Source organism: Microtus oregoni, unplaced genomic scaffold (assembly GCF_018167655.1).
Source record: "Microtus oregoni isolate MIOR12 unplaced genomic scaffold, Mior012 000020F_ref0000438, whole genome shotgun sequence".
Taxonomy (NCBI): domain Eukaryota; kingdom Metazoa; phylum Chordata; class Mammalia; order Rodentia; family Cricetidae; genus Microtus; species Microtus oregoni.
The window spans coordinates 18,756,193-18,773,842 of record NW_024543079.1 but is presented as its reverse complement, the minus strand read 5'-3'; the positions used below and the strand labels follow the sequence as shown (position 1 = coordinate 18,773,842).

The 17,650-nt window shown below is 45.0% G+C and overlaps 1 protein-coding gene across 3 annotated transcripts in view; it reads left to right on the top strand.

Moving 5' to 3' along the window:
* Syndig1 (synapse differentiation inducing 1) overlaps positions 1–17,650 on the top strand; it is a 150,544-nt gene that overhangs the window by 54,446 nt on the left and 78,448 nt on the right. For 2 of the 3 annotated variants that reach the window (XM_041670111.1, XM_041670112.1), the window contains exons 2-3: positions 10,219–10,776; positions 11,669–11,740. In XM_041670111.1, coding sequence (XP_041526045.1) covers positions 10,297–10,776; positions 11,669–11,740 — 552 coding nt within the window. In that variant the 5' untranslated portion in view covers positions 10,219–10,296. The remainder of the gene's footprint in view (positions 1–10,218; positions 10,777–11,668; positions 11,741–17,650) is intronic. The other variant, XM_041670113.1, reaches the window with a different exon arrangement.

Below are 17,650 nucleotides of genomic sequence, written 5' to 3'. Positions count from 1 at the left end.
CCATGAGCCAGGCTAGTAGTTTCTGTGGGTTTTCCTGCAATGGTCCTGACTCCCCTGTTCTCTACAACCCCCTCATCTTCTCCACAAGACCCCCAGAGTAGGGCCCAATGTTGGGCAGTGGGTCCCTGAATCTGCCTCCATCAGTTGCTAGATGAAGGCTCTCCTCTGACAACCCAGGTAGTCACCAAATCAGTCACAGGGGATGGCCAGTTCAGGCTACGCAGCCACTGCAGCTCTAGATTCTGTCACAAAACACCACAGTTTTTATAAAGAAAAGAGATAAAATAAAATTAAAAATAATTTTTTAAAAGGTTAATTTTTCTGCATACATTTCTGGCCCAAGATAGAGAAGACACATCTTTTTGGCAGATTCCTTTTTTATTATTATTATTGATTTTTATTGAGCTCTACTTTTTTCTCTGCTCCCCTCCCTTTGGCAGAATCTTATAGTGACACATAGGACCCATCACATGGCAAGGTACAGTGTGTGCAAATGTGAGTCAGCGTGAGAGTGTGGATTTGTGCGTGGGTGCACAAGTGTGTTAGAGTGTGTGTGTGTGATGTGTCTGTGTGAGAGGGTGAGTCACTGTGAGAGTGGACCTAAGTGAGTGTGTGTTTGTGTGTCTCTCACTGTGAGAATATGTGAGTGAGTGCTAGGATGGATGTGTTATGTGCATGCACGAATGTGTGTGAGATTGTGTAAGGACTCGTGTGTGTGTGTGTGTGTGTGTGTGTGTACGTGGAAGGGCGTTGTGAGAGCTCTGTGGGTTGAGTGAATGAATACGTGTGAATGTGTGTGAATTGAGGGTTTGTGAGGGGGATTGAGTGTAAGCAAGAGATGTGTGTGTGAGGCTGTTAATGAGAATGTGTGTGGCCATGTAAGGGTACTGTGCAGACACGTGTGTATGAATGGTTCTGAAAGAGAGAGAAAGACAGAGGGGTGTGTGTGTGTGTGTGTGTGTGTGTGTGTGTGTGTGTATCCTGGAATGTCCCTTTTCCTACAAAGTCAGCAAGATTCCATCACAAAGGTTCGGTCTGACAACATTCTATTCTTAATTCCCTCCCTAAAGTCCCTTTATACTCACCTGTTCCACCCCACAATGTTTCACATTGGTAACAAATTTTAATGTGAGTTCCAGCAGAGGCAAAAAGATATTTAAACCTCAGCACCCTGAGACAACAACTTTGAAGGGTCTGGAGAACCAAGGAAAAGAGAGACTGCAAGACATATAGTTAAGTTCATCTCTGAAGAGCTGAGGCTCAGTAGGAGAGGACCCGACACTGGCCTCAGCATCGTCAAACCCTTAGGATACTGGTGCTGAGCCATTTATCCTTTGGCTAGATAAAACTGCAGGGGGCACCCTGAAACCCTGCTGGATTGTCCTGGCTGGTGCCATCAGCTCCTAAGCAGGGGAGGCCTGGGTAAGGAGAGGCTCCCATTAGGTCAGCTCAGCTGGTATGTGTGAACTTTCACTCGGTCTTCACTGTTCCCTGTCTAAGGGTCTAATCAGACCAGAGTCTTTCTCATCTACCTGGGAAGTAGAAAAAGACAAGATCTCCTGAATACATTGGGAGCGTGGGGAGCGTGGGAGAGGGCAGAGGGGGAGGGAGGAGGAAGGGAAGGGGGACAAAGAAAAATACACGGCTCAATGAAAACAATAAAAAATAAAGCCATGAAAAAAACACATGTGACTTACACACATTCTCTCATATACTTCAGATCATCGCTAGGTGACTCAGAAGATCTAGTACAGCACGGATATTAGGTTAAGAGCTGCATTATTTGGGGAATGATGACAGGGAAAATATTAATACAGATGAGATATTTCCCATGTACTTTTTGTCTGTGGTTGGTTGAGTGAGTGGATGCAGAACTGAAAGGAAGGCCAACTGTGAGATTTCCAAATCTGTGCGTGCTGAACACGAGCAACATTCTCAGTGTGTTCGAAAGGAATTTTAAAAATTATTTGACATAGTTTGATTTGTTTGCAAGGAAAACTGACTGACATGAAAGAAGACATAAACTTATAGCCAAATTTTAACTATTTTTAGTTTTGCTTAAATGAGAGATGAGATTTTTAAATGAATAGCATGATTGAATAATCAGTCAAAAATGTTTTTTCATTTGTCACAATTTACTTAAAGTTTCAACTATAGCAATTATTATAACCAAGAATGCAAATGAACTATTTTTTTAAAGAATCTGGTATTTAAATTTCTGGATCATAAGATTTTTTTTCAAATATGGAAAGCATATGTTTTTCACATTGATTACATTCTCAATTTTTTATTTTGAAATTATTCCAAAAATATAATTATAAAAAAGAAGTCTTTTTAAATGCTAGTAAAAGGGCATGGAGAGATGGCTCAGCAATTAAGAGCGCTTTTTGGCCTCACAGAGGACCCAAGTTCATTTCCCAACACACACATGGTGGGGCTCATAACCACCTGTAACTCTCATACCAGGGGATCTGACAGTCTCTGGCACATATATGCATATATATATATATATATATATATAAACACTCATAAATAAGATATTCAAAATGTACTAAAATAATAAAAATAAAGAGATTAAAATAAATAAAATTATATTTGTTTTTTTAAAAAAAGTATATTCTGAAGATAAATAATTAAGGTTGGTACTAGAAAACACATTCATTGATATTATGGATGAGGCCCAAAAATAAAACTAAGCACATAAGAATTTACATTGTTTTAAAATAGCACTTCAAAATAAAGACAATCTTCTAGTTTGAAATTTGCAACATTTTACAAATTCACAGACAATTAGTTATCTGTCCTTTTTGTTCATTGTCTGGGAGGAAGAAATATATATCACAATATATGTAGCAGGTTTTGGCAAATGTTATTTATGACATGCTATTTGTAATTTCTGTATTTAGAAAATTGCCCTTTCTGTAATACATATATATATATATATCACTTTTAAAATCCAGAACAAGCAAGATGCAGAAGAACAGATATTAAATGACAGTCCTAGGTGCCCCCATGCCATTATCTGAAGACACAGTTCATTCATTACTCGGCTGTCCCCTTCAGAGTCAGAAGCACCCAGTCCTAGACTTTATGGCATCAAATCATCTGAGCTTAAGAAGACAAGTGTCACTAGACCATGAGATGGGAAATGCTTTCTCACAGTTGATCTGGGATGTTGAAATAAATACAAACCACATCGGAAAAAGAAAAAGAAGCCAGAGTCTTCACTCTCCTCTCCTTCCCTCCCACATCACACACTGAGGAAGATCTAGGTCTGGGTCTAAGTCCCAGAGATAATAGGATGGTGCTCCTGCCCTCACCTCCCCCTTTCCATTCCCTAGCCTGTGAGCGGTCCAGCTGTCCTAGCCTTTCTCCTGTCTGTTCCCTGTCTCAGGGCCCTAAGCATATGGCATGGATCATGCCCTGCTCTTTGTGACCAAACTAACTCCCCCCCCCCCCCCCCCTTTCAGGCCTTTCCTTAAATGCAAAATCTTTATCCACAAACTAGGTTACTACCCATCGCTTCCTCCTACCAGGCACGTTTCACCTTGTCCCTGGCTGTCCTCACACCCCAGCACTTGGGCCAACTGGTGTTCCTCCTATGCTGTGAATAGCATCCCAGCCAGGGTGTCCATGACCCCTCGTCCAGTGCATTCCCTCAGTTGGTGTCACTGGTTGCTTGTCAGGTGGATGCACAGTTGTGCCTGCTCTGTCCTTGCTGCATGCTGATGGTTTGGCTCACTTCCTTCCTGAACCTGCATCTGAGGGATAATCTGGATCCCCCATTTTGACCCTTCCACTGGTGAATTTGCATTGCTCATTGAATCCAGCTGCGCTCTGAGTAGCTGATGGTTCCCTTTGAAGCCCTTTGTTCTCAAAGACTGACTTTCACTGGCACTAGGAGATGAGTCTTCCTTTTTGCAGGTTGGTGGCCTCGGTTCGGCTTTAGGAAGCTTCAAAGCCCAGCACATCTGTAGTCTTCAGATATCACCAACCTTAAATAGGCTGGAGATTCGACAGTGCTGCGCTCCAATGTGGTTTATTCCCCAAAGGTTCACTCATGGGAAGTCCATGCCAAGATCCTTTCATAGAGATACTGAGGTGCCGCTAATAGGCCAGGCCTAGAGGAAGGTTATTAGGTCACAGAGATTCTGCCCTTATGAACAGATCAATGCTGTCTCTTGGGAATGGATCAAGATTGGATGAGTTCTCTCAAAAGCATACTGTAAAGTCAGGTCACCCTGTGTGCTTGCCCCTTCCTGGCCTTTTTGCTTTCACCTTGATATTTGGACCCTTCAGACACCAGAATCATGAGCCACACAAACCTCTTTTTGCAAGCTATCCAACGTCAAGTGTCTTACTATAGCAACACAAACCACACTAAGATGAATAGAAGCAGCTCCTTTCCTAATAAAGTCCGTAGTGATGTTCTCTGTAGTCATCTGTGCCGACACCTTGTTGAAGGAAATCAAATGGCAGCTTTTGTTGCCAGAGGCAAGTTCTAGGAAATTGCTAGTTCTAGGAGATCGTTTAGTGATACACTTCCTGCTAAGAAATGCAGAACCTCTGGTTAAATAGCTTCTTTGTAGATGAACGTTTTATTTATGAATCAAGAGAGGCTACCGGATTTCACAGTCTGGTCTGAGATAGGTGATCTATTGCATAGCTCTGTGGGCCACTTATTGAACAAGAGGTTTTTCTCCACTGAATAAGAGTAATGTTCTGTTTTCATCAATAAAGTTCTTGGCGCACTTCCTGTAAGACCCATTGTTGGCTGTTATTAACCGAAGACTGTTTATTACTCTTCAGGCACTTATGGAGCAAGGCGAAGGATGTAGAGCTGCTCGGTGGAAGTGGAAAGGTGGCTGACAGAGTGGGTCCGCTAGGGAGCTGGGTCTAGGAACATGGTAGGCACATTGTGAGAGCTTGAGCAGAACACTGTGAGACCCTTGAGAGCAAGTGATGTCTGAAATGGTTCAAATGGGAATTACTGGATGGCAGATAAAGACAGGGTGATAGATCCCCCAAGAGAATCTTTCACATTCAAAAGATAAGTTTAAAACAGATACCTGCTCCAGAGAGAGTGAGCAGTGGGCATTCTGAATCTTAGTCCATGAGACTGAGCTGGAGGGAGATAAAGTTTAATTTGGGGCCTTGAAATGTGATCAGCATTCAAGAGAGTCTCTCAGAAGACACTATGCCAGCAGAACCTTACACCAATTGCCCTCAGGATAAAGATGGTTAGCTTGATTGCCCATGACCCCAAATACCATTGTGCATGTGCCTTTCAAATGTGCCATCATGAATAAACTTAGAAATATTTTATAAACTATCTCTTCTGTTAATTATGTTTTGATGAATTAAAAGTAACTTTCCCAACACACACACACACACACACACGAGGGTGGGGGGAGATGAAAGGAGGTGAAAGGAGAAAGTGACAGAAAATGGAGGGAGGGAAGGAAGAGGAAAGGAGGGACAGGAGACAGAGAGAGAGAGAGAGAGAGAGAGAGAGAGAGAGAGATCTTCCCCATACTGTACAGTAACATGACCATCCCAGGACCATATTTCTGATTTGTAAATTAAACATTTGACCAGCAGGGCAGAATGAGCTGAGTCTCAGTGGCATTACCAGTACCAAGAATAGAACCTGGTCCCTGAATGGCATCCAGGAGATGAAGCATGGGGAATGGCTTTTTGAAATTGGAGACAGAATAAGCTCTACATGGAGAGCTAAGTCTAGACTAAGAACAATACCAAATCAAGAATCAATCACCAAATCAGCCACAAAGAAAACAGGCAAAGGGGGGAGTGGACAGGTGGTGAGAATTCTGCCTCTTCCCACTCAGGCGTGTTCTGTTGCCCTTTGATACCTTCTATTTTGGTGGTTTTCTAGGGGAGGAAATTCATAACAGGTTTTCAATGGTTCTTCAGAAGTAGTCTCAGGTTAACAGTTGCCTTATTAACCTTAGTAAAAACTGAAGTTGGATCAGCTATACTTTGAGTTCGTCTTTTGTGAATGGAGCTCGTGACTCTGAATGTGCCCCGTGCCTGCCTTCCACACCAGAAGCCTGCCCATGACAGAGGACTGGAGAAGCTAATCTGAGTCTTACCGACAGGTAGTTTTGTCCCCTAGGGAGTAAGGGCAATGAGCAGCTGCTCTTCTTGACATTAACCACACTGGAGGAGACTCTTCGGCTTGCCTCGTTGTGACTTTTTTCACAAAGGTGGGACACACAGCGCACAGCAGCATTGCCATGGCTCTCAGGTCATGCAACCTCAAAGGGTCTTGTAGGATATTCTGTGCTTCTGCATATTCTATTCGCTACCCTGAAGTCAGCTGAGCAGTAGAGTCGGGATTACCGTGGAGTACCAGATCTGGGTTTGTATACTTTCCTGGCACTCATTCCCCACACTGCTCACAGACTCGAAGACTTAAATGGCCTTTGTGATGAGCACGTTCCACTCAACAACCTTTGCAATTCATTGGTTGTCTCCTTACACAGGGACTCAAGACCCTCCAGGTGGGGATATAGATGCAGTTTAGTGACACATTCTCTAGGATGTACCAGATCCAGGCTTAGACACCCAGCACTGAACAACAGACAAGGCAAAGCCTCCTAGAAGACCCCACCCTTCTTTCTCCATGTCTCTTGGTTCCCTCTCTCTCTGCTCGCCTACCACCACCACCAGCACTTCCCCTACTCTCGGCCTTGGCTTGATGCTTCTCCCTCTGTCTGCAGTGTCCCTTACACACACAGCTTCACTGAGCAGCAAATGATCTCCTTTATTAGAGAAAATTGCAGTTATGCATGGAACTAGAGAGAATTATATAGCAGACCACATATTTCATCGACCAATTTCATGAATTCTCAATTCATCATCAGCGTTATGTCAGTACTCACTCCTTCTACATAGAACATTTTAAAAGCAGTCCCAGGCATTTAGCTATTAATAATATCTATTAGTAGACTTCATCTTGGGGCTAGAGAGATGCCTCAGAGGTTTTTACTGTTCTTACAGAAGATCCAGGTTCAGCGCTCAACACCTGAGTCAGCCAGCTTGTATCTTCCTGCAACTCCAGCACGAGGAGATCTGGCTTCTTCTTCTGGCCTCAGGGAACACCTGAATACTCATTCAGATGCCTATACACATATACACAAATAATAAATCTTTCGTAAATTCATGGGACCTGAATTCATATTTTATATTTCTCTTCTTTAAAAAAATCATACCTGTGTTCAATGCATATTTGATAATTTCATAATTATATACCATGTGTTTTGTTCAGATTCAGCTCCATGACTCTCTCTTGCTTCCATCCCTCCTTTTCTCCCTTCCTCCCTCATTTATTGGACCCCTTTTTCTTTCTAGCTAGTCTTACTCTTACTTCCATGTCTTATTCTAGGAGCAGGAGAGGTGGTTTTCCTTAGGGAAGAGCACACCAATTGGTTGTCTAGTGACAAACAGTCATCCTGAAAGTGTCCGTACGTGATACATTGTATGGCCAGAGCAGGTTATATTCATATTATATATAGTATATTATATAATTTTATATAAATATTATTTATGCAATAAAATGCATATAAAATTATTTCTATAAATATATTTATATAGATATAACATATTTATATTATGCATGCCATAATAACTAACAAAAAAGAGGCCATGAATTTGAAGGAGAGTGGAGAGAGGTATATGGGAGGGTTTGGAGGGAGAAAATATTGTAATTATATTATAATCTAAAAATAAAGCAGCAAAAAGAGTAAGTAATCAGCTATAGAATCAAGAAAGTTGTTACATAACACTACTATAGACTAGTATAAGCCCACCGCCAGCTCACCCAACCTTAAGCCTTCATGTGCAGACTGAGATGCAGAAATCATATTTAGAATGTAGGTTGTGATTCAAAAGGTGTGTATCTGCTGCGGATTCTGCTCTGCATGTGTCCTGTATGCATGTGTGGAGCAGGGGATGGGCCCAGGACCCCATGTGCACTGTGTTCTGTCTCTCTGAGCTCTACCTCAGCTCTTTTACTAAGATCTAACCAACTCTCAGGTTTCACTTTGAACAACAAGCTACAGGGACAATGAAAGAAATGAAGCCATTTCTGCCACAGCACACCTTCCTATTGAAGCCCCCTCCAGTGCACAGCCAACTCAGGGAGACAATGCTAGGGCTTATTCTAAACTGCACAATTCTGAAGACGGTTTATTTCAACACACAATCCCTGGATGCTGGCTCCATACCTTGTGCTAGAAAGGGAAAACATGCCACTGATTGATTGATCATAACTTCTGGTCTGGGGAGAAGAAGGATGCTGACCTCAGCAGCTGTCAGACTGGCTATCAGAATGCAACAGGAATCGTTAAGGGTAAAAGTCAAGAAGAGGTGCTTGGTGCTCACCATCCAGTGGAAATGTTACGTCTGGCTGTCCAAGAGCATACAACTCAATGGAAAAGGCTAAAAGGTTGAATTTGAACAAATGTATTAGTGTCTGCTAGAAAACTATTTACAAGGTTCTGTGTAGATAGAGTTCAGGCTGAGAAGCTGGGTCTTCAGGGTTTAGCTGGACTTGCTAGTACACCCACCAGACCAGTGGTGCAAGGGACTCAGTTAGGAGCACAGGCCAGAGCCTACTCTGTAGAAGGAGGAAGACTGGACCAGAAACATCCCAGAAGCACACTGTGGTTGCCTGGAAGACATGAAGCCTAGAGGTGGTCCTCAAACATGTTACCCTTGCTGTGTTACAGTCACCCCTACAGAATCTCTCTTTAAGCAGTTTAATTCAAGATTTTAGCTCTCAAATAGTAATAACATCTCCAGAGACAGGCATGTCAAAACTGCATAAGCAGAGGCGATGGTGCATTGTGACCCCTCTCTAAACTGTCCATGGTTTCACATTAATAATTCTTATTATCTCTCAGTGCTTTTTGCTGTAGCTTGACCTCGCTATTTGAATCTGATCTCAGAATTTTCAATTAGCCACAAAGGTCCTCTCTACCGCTCCTCCTTTCATCAGAGTGCAATTTTAGATGACTCTATTTACCACTGCATATAATAAAACGTCTATAATTAGAAAATACTTAAATGTTATAGAAAATGTTAGTGCCAGAGGAGCCCGAGATGAAGCTTGTGTGTGTGGATCCATGTTCGTGTGTATATCTCCATACGTGTTTGGATGTGTGTGAAGGCCAGAGCTTGCCATCACACGTCTTCCTCGGTCATTTCTCTACCTTAGTTTTTTGAGACAGGGCCTCTCACTGAACCCGAAGCTTGCTGATTCAGGGAGACAGGCTGGTCAGTGAGCTCCAGGGATCCTCCTGTCTCTGCCCCTGCGGCAGAGACCACCACACTTGGCATTTTCTTTTATGTGGGTTCTTGGGATGAAACTAGGGCCTCATGCTTGCACGGCAAGCACTTTGCTAATAGTGCCGTCTCCTCAGCCCACACGAGATGATATTATACAGAAAATGGCTATTAACACGCAATCTGAGGAAATGCACTCATTACATTCCCTAGAACTTTAAGCTCTGGTCTCCTTCGTACTTCCTTCCTCTCCCTCCTTCCTCTTTCTCTTTCTTTGTACGTTGTGCAAGCTTAGGTGATAAAATTATCTAAGAGGGACCAATTTGGGGTTGGTGTTTATTTGTAAGTGCAGTCGGTGTTCATCCTACTAGGTACACAAGAATGCATGATGTATGCCTTAGCGTGGAACTGTGCCCACATACAGTCTAGCGGCATGGGCTTCCTGTCATTATTTTCTTTGTCTGTGCAGGGTATGGTTTTAAACTGTCTTCCCTTGGTATGTTTCCTTCTTGAATGAATGGTTGTGTACTCATTATAGTCAATTCCCACTACAGACGCACAATTCTATTTCTCTGTAGACCATTGGGATGCTAATGTGATTGAGTTTCTTAGAGCTTCAGGATGTCTGTTGGCAGGCAGAGGCTTCTGTAGGGCTGCAGTAGATCCAGTTCCTGCAGCTTCCTCCATTTGGAAGCCAAGACTTCATAGAGAAGCAGGTAATCGATTTCTGGCTTCATTTGCATGGCACATTAATGGAGCCTCTTTAAAATTCACAGAACAGGATGGACTGTATTTGTCTGACTCTGTAACTACTATGCATGGCAGATTCCTAGTAAACTCTGACGCAATGTGGGTCTGTGTGATGAGCTTTGCATAATTTTTTACTTTCTCTGTTTCCTGCTCCTCTAGGGAAATGGGTTCTATGGGGCTCGTGTGACTAGTGAGCACAGCCTGCTAGCCTGACGCCCAGCAGGGAGGGAGTCTACCATGGATGGCATCGTCGAGCAGAAGAGTGTTCTGGTACACAGTAAGATCAGTGATGCTGGCAAAAGGAACGGCTTAATTAACACCAGAAACTTCATGGCTGAGAGCAGGGATGGCCTGGTGTCTGTTTACCCCGCACCTCAGTACCAGAGCCACAGGCTGGTGGCCAGTGCAGCACCAGGCAGCCTGGAAGGAGGCAGGAGTGAGCCGGTGCAGCAGCTGCTGGACCCAAACACACTGCAACAGTCCGTGGAGTCCCACTATCGTCCCAACATCATCCTCTACTCAGATGGTGTGCTCCGCTCCTGGGGGGATGGCGTGGCCACTGACTGCTGTGAGACCACCTTCATTGAGGACCGGTCACCCACCAAAGACAGCCTGGAGTACCCCGATGGGAAATTCATCGACCTCTCAGCTGATGACATCAAAATCCACACCCTGTCCTATGATGTGGAGGAGGAAGAGGAGTTACAGGAGCTGGAGGTCAGAGGATGTGCTTGTTGGAGTCCTTCTGGGATTGGGGTCATGGGGTCTGGGGGATACTTGGGAGCGCTTAGCAAAGGCCATTGTGTTTTGCCATGGAAAAATACAGACGGTGTTCTTGGTATCATTTTATTCCTGAGCATTTGCAAAGGATGGAAGGAATGGAAAAAGACTGGGCACTGTGGCAGTGATTCTGGCCAAAGGTGACCCTTGGTAATAGCCCTGTAGGCAGGGCAACAGACACCAGCACTGGATGGCAGGGTAGTTGAGGATACTGCCACTGAATAACCTAAGAGAGAGAGAGAGGGACACATGAGTTAGAGACACATGGTGTGGGAACAAGTAGAGAAGTGTTTTGCTGTCATAGTGGGTCCCTTGGTTTGACACCTGAAGTTTCTTCTAGTAGATCATTGCTAGCTCAGAACTCTCCAGAAGAAACAAAAGAAATTTAAAAGGGGAGAAAAAGTAATTAAACCTAGGACCTCTCAAATCCTAGGAAAGCGTTGGTCCATTGAACTACACCTTACCTTTTTAGTAGTTAAGGCAAGTGAGGGCATTTGAATTACACACACAAAGACGTGCAAGCAGGTCTCTGAGATAGGACACAGCGATTGCCAGCCATGTGATGTGAGAGTCACTGAGAGGCCGCTACCATGCAGGTAGAGTAGTGAACAGAGGGTGTTCTGCTGGGACTTGAGTACAGTGGTCAGGAATGGAGCCCGTGAGGGCCAACAGGCCTATGAATAGCCACCTCCATAAGCAGAGACCATCTTATGACAGACACTAATAGGAAGAGAGGGCATGAGGCCAGCCAGAGCCTGAGGGAAGCTAGATGTTGGGTGCTGTTACTTCTGGGCTAATGCCTGTTGCTAGTGTCTGCTGTTTTCCAAAGTTTCAGGGTTTGGCGAAGGGGAAGTGTCTAAATCTGCCTGTCCTGCATGAATCAGGGAAGCAAGCACCACAGGTACGTGTGAATCTGACACAGAAATTCTGACGAAGGACTATCTTGTCAGCTCTGAAAACAGTCCCCAGAGAAGATGTGGAACTGACATTGTGGTTTGAATGTGAAGCTGTCGGAGATCATTACAGAAGAAGTAGAACCCCTATCCTGTATCTGGGGAACAGATATGTAGAGGCTTGAGGGGTTATTGTGAGAGAATCTCAGCCCTAGGAGATACGGTAAGCACAGAAACAGCTGGCCCTGAATCAAACTGAATAGAAATACTGAGGACTTTGGGGCACGGTAAATATAGAGCTCAGAAAGCAGGGTCCTACCACCCAGAACCTTAACCATCTGATGGAGACTGGATTCAGGAAAGTTACACACTAAGCCATAGAACAGAAGGGCAGGTTGACAAGCCGGAGCTTTCAGGGACAGGGAGCAGGGCGGGGGAGTCCAAGCCCATCCCTACCTTTCATGTCCCTTGGCTACTCTGCTGTGCAACATTTTGTGGGCCAACCTGCTAGATTCCAATTTAAAAAGTATGGAACCTTCTAGTATCTAATCCGCAAAACAGCACAGAGGAAGTGGAATGCTACATAGAGGAACTGAGGCCTGTAGGCTGCAGGCTTTGATTTCTGCCTTTAGCTATAGCAGAGGATCAAAGAAGATTTCAGACAGGAAGGCCGCGGCAAATGTGCTGGACGGTTCTGTGTCAACTTGACACAAGCTAAAATCATCTGAGAGGAGAGAACCTCAATTAAGAAAATGCCTCCATAAGATCAGGCTATAGGCAAACCTGTAAGGCAATTTCTTAATTAGTGATCTGTGGGGGAGGGCCCAGCCCATTGTGAGTAGTGCTAGCCTTGGGTTTGTGTTCCTGGATTCTATAAGAAAGCAGGCTAAGTAAACCATGAGGAACAAGCCAGTAAGCCACACCTCTCTATGGCCTCTGCATCAGCTCCTTCTTTCATGTTCTATATTGTTGACTGAGGGTTTTCTGTCTGCCCGGTTCCCGCAGTCGTTAAGTCCCAAAGAAATCACACAGAGGTCTACATTAATCATAAATGGATTGGCCCATTAACTGAGGCTTCTTATTAACTCTTATAACTTACATTAGCCCATTATTCTTGCCTATGTTAGCCAGGTGGCTTGGTACCTTTTTTGGCGAGGCAGTCACATCTTGCTTGTTCTGTGGCTGGATCAGGACGACAGACTAGGACTTCCTTCTTCCCAAAATTACCTGTTCTCCTTGACCCGCCTCTACTTCCTGTCTGGTTGTCCTGCCTATACTTTCTGCTGGCTACTGGCCAATCAGCGTTTATTTAAAATATAATTGACAAAATACAGACCATTGTCCCACACCACTATACCTGCCTGAGTTCTTGCTCTCACTACTTAAAAAAAAAAGGTTTTTATTGATTCTTTGTAGATTTCATATTACGTATCCTGATCTCATTCATCTCCATTCCCTTGCCTCTACCCTCTGTTCTTCTGCCCCCCCCAACCAAAACAAAAATATCAGTGTCAAAGCTGTAGTGTGGCCTAGTAAGCCACACACCTCTTAGTCCATACACCGTTACTTGTAAGTGTTCTTTGCAATGGAACGTTGGTTTGGCTTAAGGCTTCTGGCTTCTGCTACTCTGTTGATACTAGGTCCTCACTGGGACTCCTCCTGTGTAGTAATAAGAGTGGCGGGGCTGCGTCCCTGGCACCCCAGCCGCCTGCCCGGCTAGCTTATGCTCCGAAATAACAACACACAAACTGTATTCATTTAAACACTGCTTGGCCCTTTAGCTTTAGCCCTTACTGGCTAATTCTGATATACCGATCAACCCATCTCTAATAATCTGTGAGCACCGGTCTTACCGGGAAGATTCTAGGTTGGAGCTTCATCACGTGTGTCTGCCTGGGAGCGGGGCATGGCGTCTCTCTGAGGCGTCTGCTCCCGAGAGGAGAGCTGTGGAGTCTGAGCTCACTTCCTCTTCCTCCCAGCGTTCTGTTCTGTTTACTCCTCCCACCTATCTTCTAACCAATAAAATGGGCCAAGGCAGTTCCTTTATTAGCCAATGACCTTCTTCCATCACTCCTGGATATCCTATTGTTGTCCTGTGTCATGTAGACCCTGAAACTTTGGATCTGCAGATCCGACCCCTTCACATACTCCAGCCTATCACAGATAAGGTGGATGTTAGGGCAGGATAACTCATAGTCCTGGTTCTAAGCCTGGGTGGTAGCTGGGTTGGTCAGTCCACCAGCTTTCCCTTATGGTCACCTCCCTCATAGTCACCCCTAGGGTGCGCTCTCCAGCACTGACTGAGCTAGCTCACCCACTGTAGCAGGCAGCAAGGAGCAGGGCCAGTTCTCCTGCTCTCTCTCCTGCACGCACACCACCAGAGCCGGCTCCGCTGTCTTGCCCAGGCCAGCTGTAAGGCCTGTTCTCCAGACTGCTGCAGTTGGTAAGGAACAAAGACAGTTCTTTTGTTCTTGTGTCCCAGAAGCCAGCTCTCCTGCCTGCTGCAGTTGGCAAGGTCTGGGAGGAGGGTATATTTTCCTTCACCCATGCTACCACATACAAGGGAGGAAGTAGGTACCACTCTCCCGTTTTTTGTCCACAACACCAGTTCGCTTGTACCCCCACCAGCAGGGTCTAGTGGGCTCCCCAGGTGAGGTGCAGGGCCTGCTCTCTCATGTGCTGTAGTCGGTGAGGGGCGGGACCAGATCTCCAGCTCTAGTGACCCTTTGACCAACTCTCTCTGTCACAGGTGGCAAGGAATGGGGGGCGTCTATCCCTCACTCATGTCACCACATGGGTGACAAAGAGTGTAGGATCAGCTCTCCCACTCTCATACCCTCTGGGCAGGCTCATCTGCACTCCCACCGAGAGGGTCAGCTCTGCTGTGCTGCCCTGGTGAGGTGCAAATTCTCCTACTCTCTCATGACTCCAGGGCCAGCTCTCCCACTCACTGCAGGCTTGGGGGGAACTCTTCACTCCCTCACCCACTACCATATGGCAGATGAGAACTGGGGTCAGGTATCCCACACACTTTTGCAGGGGTGCATCACCTGCGCCCCCTCCCCCATCAACAGGGTCAACCCTTCTGTGCTGCCAGGGCAGGGTGCAGAACCTGCTCTTATGAGTCCTGCAGCCAGTGAAGGTCAGCTCTCCTATTCTTGTGATCCCAGAACCAGCTTTTCCCACCTGCCACTGGCGGTGAGGGACAAGGGGCAAGGTGAGTATCTCTCCCTTGCCCACACCACCACATGACAAACAATGGGTCTAGCTTTCCTACTCTCCTGCCTTGAGGGCCAGCTCATCTGCACCCACGCCATCAGGGACAACTCTGCAGTGCTGCCCAGGTGAGATGCAGGAGCTCCTCTCCCGAGGGCTGCACTTAGGGAGGGACGGGGTCAATTCTCCTTAGTGCTGCAGCTCCATTCACTACTTTTGATATTGAGCAGTTACGTGGAACTAAGTAAAACAAACCTTTTCCTCCCCAAGTTCTTTTGGCCATGATGTTTCAGTACAGCAATATTAATCCTAACTCAGACAGACAGCATGCATTTTGGGAAGCTGCTCTAGCTACAGAGTAGACAGAGGATGAGAGAGAGAGATGTAGGGGAACAGAAGAAGGAGACATAGCAAACTGGAGGCACAGAGCCCTGTTATCATACAGAATGGAGAGGAAATCAGGACAGCATTAGCAATGAGAAGTGATTGGTGGTAAAGAGAGGGGCCCACAAAGCATGTGCAGCTCTGGAAGGGGGTTGGAAAGTCAGCTCCAAGGTACACTATGTCCTTGTAATTGCAGCGTGGGATACTGGCTAGATTGAAAGCAGGCGGATCTCTGTGAGTTCGAGACCAGCCTGGTCTACAAGAGCTAGTTCCAGGACAGGCTCCAAAGCCACAGAGAAACCCTGTCTCGAAAAACCAAAAAAAAAAAAAAAAAAGAAATTTATGAATGTCTCCATTATCCTTTTTCCTCTTATGTGTGTATTATTTCCTTTTCCCTCTTGACACACTCATATACATTCCCTGAATAATCGACTCTGTCAAGACCATTGGGAGCTGAAGAGGTGCTTGTGTATCTTCTTAGGCCTCAGCCAACATCTCTTCCGAGACTTCAGAAAGGCCTAAGAATTTTCTTCCTTTTTAACACTTCTGTGGGTATCTGACTGAGCTTGCAACTAAACGACCAATATTCAAATGTGGTTGGTATTGATTAGAGTTATGTCTGGATCAACATTTTTGGCAATCCATTACCAGCTGGGCTCCGTTTAGTGCAAGTTTTTTTTTTTTTTCACACAGTGACCTCAGTTTATTGGTTTTTGTTTTGTTTTGTTTATGGAACCCTGTGGAGGTCTGACATCCAGAAGTGATCTCTTGATTTAAAAATTAGGAGGTGGTGGTAAGGGGGACAGAGTTGCCTACCCTGATAAGTACAGGACTTTGATGGGTAGCACAAGGGCCTGAGGAAATGAGCTGTACCACCCAAATGCCTTCCTCTGCCCATGCAAAGGCACTGGTAACCAAGAGAAAAAAAATTCTTTAAGAATCGGGTAACTGGAATATTGAGTTATGGTGTTACTCAGCGTTTGTATTTTAGAGTGGCCTTTCACTATTTGGCACAGTACATTGGTATTTCTACTTTGGTCAGATGAAAGGCCTTTAAATAATATTAATGGAACAGCACAGTGTTCAGAATAAATGTCCACTCGGGCATTTAGATAGACTTTCTGGTTAATCTCTGGGAGCTCACTCAGACTAAGACAGTCCCATCCCTCACAGACTCTGAGGACCAATCAGGACCTAGCATAGCCACTCTCGCCTCCTCAAATCTAAGACCTAACCCCAGTGGTGGATTTTAAGGAGATACCCAGAGTGACTACTGGGTCTTTCAAGAAACTTAGAAGAACAAAGAAATGCTCTCAAAAATATTCTTAGGGAATAACAGCTATCTATTGTTGGTGCTTTTTTTTTTGTGTGGGGGCGGGGGGAGAAGTAAGAAAAAAAAGAAAAAATTGATTAACTGATTAACTGTTCTGTGGGTTTTGTTTGTGTCTTCATTCTATGAAGTAATTGACAGACACATGCTAGTTAGCATGTGCTGTGTAACAAACAAATCACTTCGAGGCTTGGTGACTTAAAAAAAGCATTTCTCTTGAGGCCAACACTGGCTGAGCTTAGCTGGCTGTTGGTCCCCTGGCCTCACTCATTGCTTAACTGTTAGTTGAATGGCTTAGCAGCTGTGCTTGTGAATGCTGGCTACCTTTGGGCTACAGTGATGGAGTGACAGGTTGGAATGCTTTCCACCAGGAGAAGGAAGTAGCAAGATGCTCGCCAGCTTTCCTTTTGGAGAGGGCAATCCTACATCCAAGAGAGCCTTTCCCATCCAGCCACAATTCTGAGACTACGTAAGGAGTCTCCATTGGCCTTTGTGTTTGTGGAAGTGTCATGCATGGCTTCCACAGTCCGTTTCAAGAAGACTCCTGGGGCTGGAGAGATGGCTCAGTGGTTAAGAGCATTGCCTGCTCTTCCAAAGGTACTGAGTTCAATTCCCGGCAACCACATGGTGGCTCACAACCATCTGTAAAGAGGTCTGATGCCCTCTCTTCTGGCCTGCAGACATGCACACAGACAGAATATTGTGTATATATAATAAATAAATAAATAAATATTAAAAAAAAAAAAAAAAAGAAGACTCCTGGAAGGTTTTACTGTTTCATCAGGTGTTCGCCATCTTTCCTGCTTCGAGTTACCAAGTGAATCAAGTGATGCGGTTTGGTATGGTATGAGAGAAAGCTGAAGGACCTCCCAGGGTTTTTCAGGGTAGCTCACTCATTACACAGGCATCTTGCTGGTTTCTTCAGGGCAGTCAGGGTAGAAATAATTACCTGGTGTCCAACCCCTCAGGACATCCTTCCTGGCAGGAA